The sequence below is a fragment of the Diceros bicornis genome, chromosome X (assembly GCF_020826845.1).
Source record: "Diceros bicornis minor isolate mBicDic1 chromosome X, mDicBic1.mat.cur, whole genome shotgun sequence".
Taxonomy (NCBI): domain Eukaryota; kingdom Metazoa; phylum Chordata; class Mammalia; order Perissodactyla; family Rhinocerotidae; genus Diceros; species Diceros bicornis.
In genome coordinates, this window is record NC_080781.1 from 137,736,863 (window position 1) to 137,749,402 (window position 12,540).

General features: G+C 56.5%; 1 protein-coding gene across 13 annotated transcripts; it reads right to left on the bottom strand.

Annotated features, from left to right (window-relative positions):
- Positions 1 to 6,339: 6,339 nt before the first annotated feature.
- On the bottom strand, positions 6,340 to 12,279 carry PNCK (pregnancy up-regulated nonubiquitous CaM kinase). Of its 13 annotated transcripts, none has more exons than XM_058534941.1 (12): positions 12,199 to 12,279; positions 9,298 to 9,367; positions 8,893 to 9,024; positions 8,602 to 8,676; positions 8,372 to 8,510; positions 8,085 to 8,208; positions 7,866 to 7,941; positions 7,658 to 7,770; positions 7,493 to 7,571; positions 7,313 to 7,400; positions 7,024 to 7,168; positions 6,340 to 6,705 (listed from the first exon to the last, which is right to left on the bottom strand). In XM_058534941.1, exons 2-11 carry the CDS (start codon positions 9,363 to 9,365, stop codon positions 7,031 to 7,033), a joined length of 1,032 nt encoding a protein of 343 aa, XP_058390924.1. In that variant the 5' UTR covers positions 9,366 to 9,367; positions 12,199 to 12,279; the 3' UTR covers positions 6,340 to 6,705; positions 7,024 to 7,030. The 13 variants fall into 13 exon arrangements, with proteins under 13 accessions (XP_058390924.1, XP_058390923.1, XP_058390928.1 ...); XM_058534940.1 differs by having other exon boundaries at positions 6,340 to 6,709; positions 12,199 to 12,278; XM_058534945.1 differs by lacking the exon at positions 12,199 to 12,279 and adding an exon at positions 11,899 to 11,933 and having other exon boundaries at positions 6,340 to 6,709.
- Positions 12,280 to 12,540: the final 261 nt, after the last annotated feature.

Below are 12,540 nucleotides of genomic sequence, written 5' to 3' on the forward strand. Positions count from 1 at the left end.
GATGCAACCAACCAGGCATCGTAAACAAAGTACAGGATCTGAGGTTGGTTGACTCCTCAGATGTGGAACCCACAGATACAAAGGGCTAAATGTAATTGAAAATCTTCCCACAAAGAAAATACAAGCCCAGAAGTCCTCACTGGTGAATTCTATCAAATAATGCAACTGAAAACATAAGTCCACACAAAAATTTGCACAGATATAATCATAGTAGCATTATTTACAATAGCCAAAATGTGGAAACAACACAAATGTCCATCAATGGATGCACGGACAAACAAAACTATGGTCTATCCATACAATGGAACATTGTTCAGCTATAAAAAAGAATGAAGTACATGCTACAACGTGAATGAACCTTGAAAACTCTATGCTAAGCATAAGAAGCCAGATACAAAGGGCCATATATTGTAGGGTTCCATTTATGTGAAATATCAGAATAGGCAAATCCACAGAGACAGGAAGTAGAGTAGTAGTTGCCAGGGGCTAGGGGTGGGGATGGGGGTCGGGGAAAATGGGGAGTGACCACTAATGGGTACAGGGTTTTCTTTTGGGATGAGGAAAATGTTCTGGAATTAGATTGTGGTGATGGTGCACAACTTTGTAAATATACTTAAAATCAATAAATTGTACATTTTAAAGGGTGAATTTTACATATATGAATTTTATCTCAATAAAAAACAAATTTTAAATTTGAAAGGAAAAAGACTGAATAAGAAAAACCAGGCAAATATTAATCAAAAGAAACTTTCTTTGAGAGCTTCTGCAAGGCAAATGAAACCAGAATCAAAACGAAAAGACAGGGCCAGCCCCATGGCTTAGTGGTTAAGTGTGCGCGCTCTGCTACTGGCGGCCCGGGTTCGGATCCTGGGCGCGCACCGACTCACTGCTTCTCCGGCCATGCTGAGGCCACGTCCCACATACAGCAACTAGAAGGATGTGCAACTACGACATACAACTATCTACTGGGGCTTTGAGGAAAAAAAGGAGGAGGATTGGCAATAGATGTTAGCTCAGAGCCAGTGTTCCTCAGCAAAAAGAGGAGGATTAGCATGGATGTTAGCTCAGGGCTGATCTTCCTCACAAAAAAAAAAAATAAAATAAAACAAAAAGAAACTCCCCAGCTGGGAGAAAGTATTTGCAAAGCATATATCTGACACAGTTAATCTCCATAATATATAAAGAACTCACACAACTGAACAACAGAAAAACAAACAACCCAATCAAAAAATGGGCAGAGGATATGAACAGACATTTTTCCAAGGAAGATATACAGATGGCCAATAGGCACATGAGAAGATGTTCAACATCACTAATCATCAGGGAAATGCAAATCAAAACAATGCTAAGATATCACCTTACAGCCATTAGAACAGCTACAATCACCAAGACAAAAAACAACAAATGTCGGAGAGGTTGTGGAGAAACGGGAACTCTAATTCACCGCTGGTGGCAATGCAAACCAGTGCAGCCTCTACAGAAAACAGTATGGAGATTCCTCAAAAAATTAAAAATAGAAACACCTTATGATCCAGCTATCCCACTACTGGGTATCTACCCAAAGAACCTGAAATCAACAATCCAAAGAGACTTATGTCCCCCTATGTTCATTGCAGCATTATTCACTACAGCCAAGAAGTGGAAGCAACCCAAGTGTCCCCCGACTGATGATTGGATCAAGAAGATGTGGTATATACATACAATGGAATACTACTCAGCCATAAAAAAAGACAAAATCGTCCCATTTGCAACAACATTGATGGACCTGGAGGGTATTACGTTAAGCGAAATAAGCCAGACACAGAAAGACAAACACCCCATGATTTCACTCTTATGTGGAAGATAAACCAACACACGGACAGAGAGAACTGTTTGGTGGTTACCGGGGGCAAGGGGGGTGTGGGGTGGGCACAAGGGGTGAAGGGACGCATTTATATGGTGACTGACAAAAAATAACGTATGAGTAAAATTTCAGAGTGTTATAAATTATTATGACATCAATAAAAAAAAACTTTCTTTGCTATGTTACATTAGACAAAGTAGATTATAAGGCAAAAGCATTACTAGTATTAATGCATGTCACCACATTTTGATCCAGTATTCAACTTACCTGAAATATATAGCAATTCTAAAGTCATCGGCACTTACCCTAACTTAGAAATACATAGAGCAATGGTTGAAAGAACTACAAAGATAAACTGAGAAAAAGCAATCAGGCCTCTCCTCGGGGCATCATGGGAAGGAGGCTCAGCCCCCTGGTGTGAGGGGAACCATCAAAATCTCCATGGGGCCCAGGGAGGGGATTTGGAGATGAAGTTTTTATATTTATCAAGAGGAGCCAGAGAAGTTTGAAAAATACTGAAAAACTCTCTTAAAGCAAACATCTGATCCTGTCACTGCCTTGCATAAACTCTCCAGTGGCTCCCCAGTGCCATCTTGAGAAAGTTCACTTTCCAGGCTGATCTCTAGCCACTACTCACAACTACCCTCACTCAACCAATGCAAGCTATTTGTTATTTCCCAAACACTCTATACTTCGTGCCTTGCCCACCTGAGGAGACAGGGATGCCTGGATGAAGCTGGAGTTGGGTAGAGTATATGGCTGCCATGTCATGTGCCCACTGCGTAGCTTAGAGTCCCAGCAGGGGCCTGGCTTGACCCCTTCATCTCCTGAATTGGCCTGCTTCTCTCCTGGGGGGTGGAGGGGGCATCCTCGACTCCCTCACACCGTCCCCCCTTTCAGTCCACCACGGACTCCATCTTTCCAGTACCACTTCAGCTGCCTCAGCATAAGCTCTCTACGTCCCCCGCAGGGCTCCCAGACATGTCTCCCTGCCGCCAACCCTGCCCCACTTCCTGGCTGTCCCTCACACTGAACTCCAGAAGGATCTATCTAGGACCCAGATCCCATGCCCCATCTCTGCCACTGTAGAAAGACCTCCTAGGTTCCCATTTCACGGGGAATTTAATTAAATGAAATCGAGGCGCAGAGGACGTTAAAGATGACAAAACCACCTGCAAGGCCCAAACTCAAATTCAGGGCTGTCCCCGCCCCTCACCCCTTCTCTTTCCTCACACTGACAGAAGAACTCTACCGTCTTTTCCTCAAGTCCCCACACGGTCCTCGTGTTCCCAGGGAACCCTCCTCACTTGCACAGAGGCAGGCAGGATGGTGGAGCGCAAGGCTATGTGGCCTCGCCTCAGTTACTCGGCCTGTCTATGCCTCAGTTTCCCCATATGCAAAGTGGAGGCGATGATAATGGGAGTAGCTACCTCATAGTGGAGGTTCGAGTTAATATACATGAAGCTCTCCGAAACAGTGCCCAGCACACAGTAAGGGCACAATAAAGAGTGACCATCAAGGTAATCCTTTTGATCAGCTATAGAGCTAGATCCACATTTGCAAAGAGAAGGGTGAGAAAAAAGTCTCTTTCAGCCCCTTCAGGTACCTCAAACTCACCATGTCCAACGCCAATCTCACTGTCTCTCCCCAAACCCACTCCAGTGAACCCCTCTTGGCAAATGGTTCCACGGTCCACTCAGAAACACATGGGCCACCCCAGGCCCCCTCTCCTTCATTCCCCACCCCCAACCCATCACTGATGCTTAAAGAGCTCCCAGGACCACCACCAACCCCATCTCCCTGTCCCCACTATGGCCCCATAGGTTGAGCATCCCCAGAACCCCTGCCACCCACAGGTTTTATCCAACATGGAGTGTGTGACTGACCCTGTGTGGCCCAGAGCGAGGAAGACAGCTTCCTCTCTTGACACCCACAAGGGCTCCCCCCTCAATTCTGGTGTGGTCCCTGACAGCCCGGGAAGGCCACCCGCTGGACCCTGCTCCTGACTCACAGCACCTGAGTTTTCCAGCTGCCCAAGCTCAGCAGCTACCCCAGGCCAGATTAGGGCGCTCTCTGGCTACACGCCCTCCAGTGGCTCGCCGTTGCTCAGAGACGAAGGCCCTACTCTCACCCTGCCAGGCTCTGGTTAGCCCGGTGCCTCCAGCAGGCCACCTCGGCCTGTTGTTCTCTGAGCCCAAAATGCTCTCACGGCGTCCCCTCAGCTCCCTCTCCATCCCTGCATCTCTGCATCTGCCTGAACCAGTCCTTTCTCTCTCCCAGGCCGCACATCTCACGGCCTAGGTGGTCCAAAGCTATCCTCTCACAAGCTGCCCCTTTGGACGGGAAGGGCTCAAAGGGATGACGAAAGGATGCCACCTCTGCTTGACCTGGGGGACCCCCTCTCTTCCCACTCCCAGATGGGCAAGGCAGAATCTCTCCCCCAAGTGAGGACTTCCCCAGGGAGGATTTTGGGGGGCAGTGGAGGAGAGGAATAGTTTTAAGCAGCTGCCCCAGGTGCTGAAGGAGCAAGAGGTGGCTGATGGACATCGACAGACGTGACCATGGTGCCGCCTGCTGGCCGGAGGCCAAACTGCACCCTGTGTCACGGCAGCTGGAGCTAGGGCCCAACTCTGCAGCGACGATCTGGCCACAGGCCTGGGCTGGAAGGGCTCGCTGAGTCTCTGACTGAGTGCAATTCCTTCTGGAAGGCTGGTGCTGCTGCTCCTGCTACTTTCACCACGCAGATCATCCCTATCATCCGAGTAAGCCCACCTCTCCACGACAGGGCCTCCTCCAGGATGGCAGGCACCTTGTCCAGTGGGCCCAGTGCCTGGCACAGAGCAGAGGCCCAATCAATATTTGACGGACAAAACAAGAACAAATAGGTGTCGTGGGAGTCCAGTGTAAATGAATGAAAAGATAGGAAGGAGAATCAGCAAAGGGAACGTTGGTGAAGATATCCAAAGTGGCGGGACAGGAAATGACAAGGCCTCCAGTGGGGGGCTAAGAGAAGGCAGGACAGGTTGTTGGAGGTGAGGAGGTCAACCTGTTGAGACCCGGCCACGGCGCTGGCTGCCTGAGGTCCCCTGGACCGTGGGCAGAGAAAGGGGAGCAGGCGTGCTAGGACCGGATTGTGTCACCCCAAAGTCTGGAGCAAAGGATGGACTAGAAGGGGCCATGGAGATGAAGGAGGAAGCTGCCCATCCTTCTCCAGACTCACCCTGGGATTCAGGGGCTTGTGGTGGGTGTGCAGGGGGCAATGTGGAACAGGAAGGGGGTGGGAGGATGCTGGGAGCAGAAGAAGGCCACAGAGGGGCTCGTGGGTCTGGAAAGCAGCGGGCAGACACCCACCCTGGGCTGTGCCCACCGCCAGATCTCCAGAGGCACAGTGTACCCGGCTGCTCTCCTCGGTGGAAGCCAGGCCCCTTGGCTCCAACCCCGAATCTTGCTCCAGCCCCCACCCACCTCCAAGACCCAAGCCAGTTCTGCTTTGGACCTCACTGCCTCCCTTCAGGTCCCAAAGGTTGACAGGGAGAAGGGTCTTCTCCATGCTCTGCAACGGCAGCTGATGGGCAGCTGGGGCAGGGGCCACGTTGGGGAGGAAGGGATGGCCAGCTCTCCCAGAACTCTGATGGTGCTCCCTCTGTTTTGGCTGGGGCTGAAAAGTGACTAGGGGTCTTCACCTGATGGGTGCAGGAGAAAGGCCTAACGGGGCCAGGAAGGCTTGGGGCCCACCAAAGCAAGGCTCTGGAGCGCTGGCCCATCCAGAATGGGGCTGTGAGGGGCAGGCACCATGCAAACGAGAGGACTGGCCATCGCTCTTCACACCGGAAGCCATAGCCAACCCAGCCTGGGTCTCCCTGGGCCTGGAGCCCAGCAGTTCCAAAGCCGCACCACAGCACAGAGTAGAGGCCCCAGTGGTGCCCTCTCCTGGCCGAGGGGCCCCCCTCCACCTTCTGACACTGGGGTGCCCCAGCCTTCTGCACAAGGAGGTGTGCACAGGAAATGCTCTCCGTCTGGCCACAGCCACGGGAAGGGGGGCAAGTGGGGAAAGAAGGGAGAAGTTGGAGGAGACAGCCTGGGTCTCTGGCCCTCCTGGCTACAGCGCTCAGGCCTCCACTTGCCTGTGAGCCCTTCCCAGCATGTCCTTGCAGAGCATGGACACTGTAGCCCATCCCTGGGGGCCTGGAGATGGGGCTTCCTGAGCCCCCATTTGGCCTCCCACCACCCCCCTCTGCTGGCAGCCCAGCAGGCCTGAGCTGCCTCCATTTTCTCCCAGGAAGCCAGAGCCACACGCAGGCCGACCAACCCCTAGGGCAGAAGAGCTGGCCAACCCAGCTGCCTCTTGCTGGCACTTTGCAGGGCAGTAACGGGGGGGAAGTTTAGGTGGCGGTGGGAGGTCACACAGTGGGGTCCTTCCCACAGGTGACACCCATCCCCTCCACACTTGTCCCCCATCCCTGTCCCTTCCCCCCACCTCCAGCTCACCACTGGCCCATTGCTCTGTCTGTCTTTATTGATTTGGGGAAAACTGGAGGGCAGCTGGAGGACCAAGACACAAGCGGGCAGGACCACCCACAGCCAGCAAAGCACAGAACAGCGTGCAGGAAGGAGAGCCCCTGGAGCTTCTCTGGCTTCTAGAGGGAATGTGGCGGCAACAGGAGAGGGGAGCCCCTGCAGACACCTGGGCAACAGGAGAGCTTGGAGGGCAGACGGGGGTGGCCCGCTCCTGCCCCAGCGCCATGTGCCACACCCATGCATCTCCAACTCTCCAGCAGAAGGCAGCCCCTGGGTATGGGGGCGGGGGACTGAAAAGGTCCACAGGAAGGGAATCTCGGGGTCAATGCACTCGGCCTCGGCATCTGCCTGGGGTGGAGGGAGAGAGAAAAGCACAAGGAAAGGGGGCAGTCAGGAGGCGCCCCCGACCTGCGCTGTGCTCCCTGCTCCCAGTCAAGGTTCTCAGCAGTGGTGCCCACTGGGTCTTGGTACTGGGCCCCTCACGGATCCTCACAGTCCCCACAGTCACCAGCCCCCACTGGCGCCTCTCTCTTATTCTCCCTGAACCCCGACTCCTCCCCTCTGTTCTCTCTGCCCTCAGCCCTCTGCTCTGTGGGGCCCCATACCCCCTAAGTTCACCGAGGATCCACCTCCCAGTGGGTACAGGGCCCACCCCCACACACCTAGGCATCACCACTTGGGGGGCTGGTCAGTTCTGAGGCCTGGGTGGCTGTGGCGGGTCATCCTCTGCTCTGAGGCCTCCTCACCCTCTGGGCTCTGTCCCAGCTTCCGGATGTGGTGCAGGAAAGAGGTGGCATTGAATGCTCGCTGTGGGGAGAGAGGGGTGTCAGGCCGTGCCCCAAGACTTCAAAGACCACAGAGGCCACTGGCAGGCAGCCCAGTCAATCTCCCTGAGGCTGGGGTATGGGGCAGATGCTGGAGCCGGGTCCACAGGCCCCTCCCCACACTGACCTTCCAGTGGGTCCGGGCAAAATTTTTCTGGATCTGCTCGCTGACTGAGCCCAGGATGTCCTTGTCAAAGGCTGCGTCTCCAGAGATCCTAGGGGGAGCCTGAGGGTCATTGGGGTGGGAGGAGTCTCTGATGGTGTGGTTCCTCTGGTCCCAAGACAGCTTGGCAGAGGTCCCACTCACCAAAGATGCTGTAAGGCCTGTTGGCATGTGAACCTCTTCTGGGGGTCTCGCTCCAGAAGGTGCCGGATGAAGTCTTTGGCTGGAGCAGGAAGGCCAGGTCAGCCCACCCCACTCCCACCCCCCTCACCAGCCCCTCCCTGATCTCGGGGCCAGCCTCAAGTTCACCTGATTCTGAGATGTCATCCCAAAAGGGAGAGTCAAACTCGTAGCTGGCCCTCAGGATCTGGCTGAAGAGTTCAGGGTCGCTCTCGTCGTAGAAGGGGGGGTACCCACACAGCCTGGCACCCACAGATGAATCACCCAGCTGTCCAACCCTCCCCGACCCAGCAAGGGGCAGGCAGGCAGAAGAAGAGCCTTCTCGGTGCTCACTCACAGGATGTAGGAGATGACACCCAGGGCCCACACATCTACGGCCTTCCCGTAGGGTTTCTGCTCCAAGAGCTCCGGGGCTGGGGGCCAGAGACACACACCCACGTGCACCATCAACCCCAGGAACGACCCACCGCTTGCCCTGCCTCTGACACCCTGGCTCCCACAGGGTCCTCCAGCCCCCCTGGCCCCCAGCAAGCCTCAGGATGCCCCCATCACTTACCCACATATCCCGGGGTCCCACAGGCGGTGCCTAGCATGTTGCCAGCCTGGATTTTAGAGAGGCCAAAGTCGGAGACCATGATCTTGGAGTCCTCGAAGGGCGTGGCATAGAGGAGATTTTCAGGCTGTGACACACAGGTGCCAGAGAAAGCGCCAGGTCAGCCCTGGCACTGCCCCCAGGGCTGGGACAGGGCGGACTGCAGGAGCTGGGCACCCTCAAGTCCCCCAGACCCTTGGTGCACAGGGATGCTGGGCAAGAGCCAGGTGGGCGGGCAGGAAGGCAGGCACCTTGAGGTCGCGGTGCACGATGCCCAGGCTGTGCAGGTAGGAGACAGCACCAAGGACTTGGCCCACCAGGTGGCTGGCATCCTTCTCTGTGTAGGAGCCACGTTCCATGATGCGATCAAAGAGCTCACCCCCCGTCACCCTGGGGAGAGTGGAGGCTCAGTTGACCCAAGCCCCTCAGCCCCCACTTACTGCCCAGCCCCCACCCCCCAGCCTGCCCCTGTCCTCCTCACAGCTCCATGGCCAGGTAGAGGTGGGAAGGGCTCTCATGGACGTCCTCCAGAGCCACGATGTTGGGGTGGCTGACCCTGCAGTGGCAAGAAAAACCCCTTACAGGCCGCTGCAGCGCCCTGGGGCTCTCAGAGCCTAGGGTTGCTTTGTCTTGGGCCCCCAGGGAAGCTCTCCTCCCTCTTGTTTTCCTCCCACCTCTGCCCTCCTTCCCTACCATAGGCTGCCCCTGCATGGTCCAGCAGGCCAGAGCCCCAGGCCAGGCCTTCACAGCCCAGCCAGGGACCGACGCGCACCTGCGGAGCACTGCAATCTCGTTTTCCACCAGGGCCTCCTTGCCTCGAAGGGCCTTCTTGGGGATGCACTTGAGGGCGACAAGGTGTGAGGAGCCCCGCTCCTGGGCCAACACCACCTCAGAGAAGGCGCCCCTGCCGCAGAGTCCGGGGAGGCAGGAAGGGAGAGGGAAAGGAGAAGAGGAGGAGGAGGAGGAGGAAGAGGAGGGGGAGGAGGAGGGGGAGGAGGAGGGGGAGGAGGAGGGGGAGGAGGAGGGGGAGGGGAGGGGGAGGAGAGGTGGGGAGAGGAAGGGCCCTGTCCCTCCCATGTCCCATGACACCCATCCCGCCCCACACACACACACACTCCCACATTCATTGACACACGCTCACACACACATTCACTAACACCCACTCACACACACTCACGAGCCGAGCTTCTCCCGGATCTCATAGACGCTGCTGATGTCCTCCGTCTGTTTCTTGAGCAGCAGCATGTCTAGGGGGCGGGGGAGAAGTGGAGGGAGGCTCCCTGGGCAAGGGGCAGGCCCGTCCCCCACCCCAGACAGGGCAGTGCCTCGGCCACCCTCAGCGACAGCCCCACTCAGGAGCACAGGTTCCATTCACCCTCCCCCCAGCCCGGGTACATCTCGCTCCTCCCCCACCGCCCAGGTCTGCACTCCCAGCGAGGGCACCGCATACACTCCACCCCCCCCCCACTCCGAGATACGAGATACACGGCCACCAACCTGCGCCCCCCACCCTGGCACCCCTATGGCGATCAGAGCCCAGACACCCCCTCTCTGCCTCCACACAACCGAGTCAGCCATGATCGGCTGCCTTCCAGAAGGCTCCATGCACCCCCACCCCGGCCTCTCCGGTGGCCACCCCCATCCACAGCACCTAGAAGCGCCCCCCCCATTGCCCCCAGGCCTAGACCTGCCACGCACGGCCCAGAGCGCACAGGCTCGCGCCACCCAAGGCAGAAGCCCACCCGAGATGCACCTGCAACCCCCGCGCACAGCCGCCGGCCACGACCAGGGCCACGGCCACGGCCACCCACGCGGCCGCTCTGGCACAGCTCGGCCCTCGGCGCCTCGGGGCGGGAGGGATTCGGCAGCCGGGGCCCCCAGCGTCCCGAGCTGCGTGGGCCGCGCGCGTGCGGGGCGGGGGCGCGCCGGGTGTGACAGGTGTGCGTGGGGGCTGCGGCGGCCACTCAGGACCCCGCGCGCCCGAGCCCCGGAGCGCCCGGCGCGGACCTGGAGCCTGAGCCACAGCGTCACCTCGCGCAGTGGCCGCCGCGCCAAGCCCCCCGCCCGCGCCTCCTGGCCCCGCCCCCTCCGCGCGCGCCACCGCCGGCCGCTGGCGGCCGAGCGCGCGGTGGCCCAGCGGCTGCAGCGCTGCAGGGCGCCTTGTAAGGCAATCGGCCGGCCGCTACCGCCTCCCTCCTCAGTCATTCATACCGGTTCCCGCCTGCTCCAGCCCCCTGGCGGCCTAGCTGGGCCAGCCCCCGGGCCTTTGCACCACCAGTGTCCTCCGTCTGGAAGTCTCTTCACCCACATGTTGACATGGCTCTCTGCATGCCTTCGGGTCTCTGTTCTAATGTCCTCTGTGCAGACAGGCCGTCCAGGCCATTTGGTCTAAAACAGCCTCCTTCCCTAGCCCCAGCCTTGCCAAAGCCACTTCTGCCACTCTGGTCTGAGCCCCCATCAGCACACAGTTGGACAACAGCCACAGCCTCCTCACTGGGCTCCCTCTGCCTTCTGACCACACGAAGCAGCCAGAGCATTTGCTTTGAGAGCATGTCACCCTTGGTCTCCAAACCCTCCCCCAGATCTTCATGTCACTCCAAGTCAAAGCATGAATCCTCACAGTGGCCTAAGGGCTAGCTCTGCATGATGAGTGCCCCTTCCCCCCTCCTGCTCTGGCCCCTTTCCACCCACTGTCCCCCTTGCTCAAGCAGCTCCAGCCAGCTCCAGCCACACTGGCTTCCTAACTGGGCCTGAAACACACCACACACACCTGCCCCAGGGCCTTTGCACTTGCTGCCTCTTCACCTGGAATGCTCTTCACTCAGATATCTGCTTGGCTTGCTCCCTCACTCCATTAGGTCTCAGCTCAAATGTTACCTCCTCAAACAGGCCTCCCCTGCTCCCCCCATGCTCTAGTATATCATTCTGCCTGCCCTGTCTTCAGAACATCCAGCACGAAAAATCACCTTCTTTGTCTCGTCTTCCTCACCAGAACATTGGCTCCTGGAAAGTGTCTCTGCTGACCCGGCCCAGGGGAAGCGCTCAGGAAATGAGTGCTGAGTGACTGAATTCAATCCTTCACCCAACAATTAGTGGATTCCTCCCATCCAGTCCCATCTTGGTTCTGGCGCCCCTCCCAGGGGGTCCGGGCCCCACCAGGGATGGGGGAGATAGGTGTCCTGGCTGTTGACAGGAGCACAGCCCCACAGGCCAGTGCCACAGGGGCTCCACAGAGTCGCAGGGTCCAGGAGTGGCCTGCAGAATCCATCTTCACAGGGGTCTGTAGGCCCCTGGTGTGACACAAAGTCTTCAAGAGTGTCAACGGGGCAGGCAGAGGTTTTTAACAGTCATCTTTCCAGATGTACTCTGGAAACTCTCATATGTACTCTGTCTAAAAATCAGTTCCCGTCTCCCTGGTCTTTCCCAATCAGCCCTCCCAGTTCACTTAAGAAGGCTCCAGGGGCCCCAGCACTCAGCAGTGTGGCCCCTCTCCCAACTGCTCATCTCTGTGAATAGGGTTTCCTAGGGCTTACATCTGGAAAAGACAAAAAAAAAAAAAGGACTGTAACCGATGGTGAGCCCCAGCAAACGCTAGCAACAGGTCCGACTCTTTACAGGCACCTGGACTCATGGACACTGCCTGCGGCCCCTCTGACTTGCTCATTTCCTAACTCTGCATCAACATGTCTAATACACTGCCACTGCTTTGGTCAAGCCAGAAGAAACATTATCAGAGCCCTCTGGTCAGGGGTTATAACAAGAAATGTAATTTACCTACATTTGCGTTTTGGAGAAGTACAATGTATGGGTAATAAAAGTCTGCCCGGGGCCGGCCCCGTGGCTTAGCGGTTAAGTGCGCACGCTCCGCTGCTGGCAGCCCGGGTTCGGATCCCGGGCGTGCACCAACGCACCGCTTCTCCGGCCATGCTGAGGCTGCGTCCCACATACAGCAACTAGAAGGATGTGCAACTATGTCATACAACTATCTACTGGGGCTTTGGGGGAAATATAAATAAATAAAATTATAAAAAAAAAAAAAGTCTGCCCGCGTGGAGAAAGATGGCACAAGCAGACCCACCTGAGGGGCAGCAGAGGAACAGCGGAGGCAGGAGGAAAAGGGTCCACCTGCAAAGAGAGCGGAGAACGAAGAGCCAGCGCAAGGGGTTTGAGACAGACACAGGTATCAGTGCCCCGGGGGATTTCGGTGCCATTGGTCTCGTGCAAAAAGGGCTAGCACAGCCTTTGTTTTAACTCAGTATTTACAACACAACAGAAATCACACCCTTCGCAACTATTTAAACATCTGTTGAAATGCAGATGTCAACTTCAAAATGCAAGTGCGTGTGGTGGATAGTGACGGGTAAGGAGCTTTTCAGAACCCTGTCACGGGACCTCTTACAGAACAATTAACTCAAAGGGG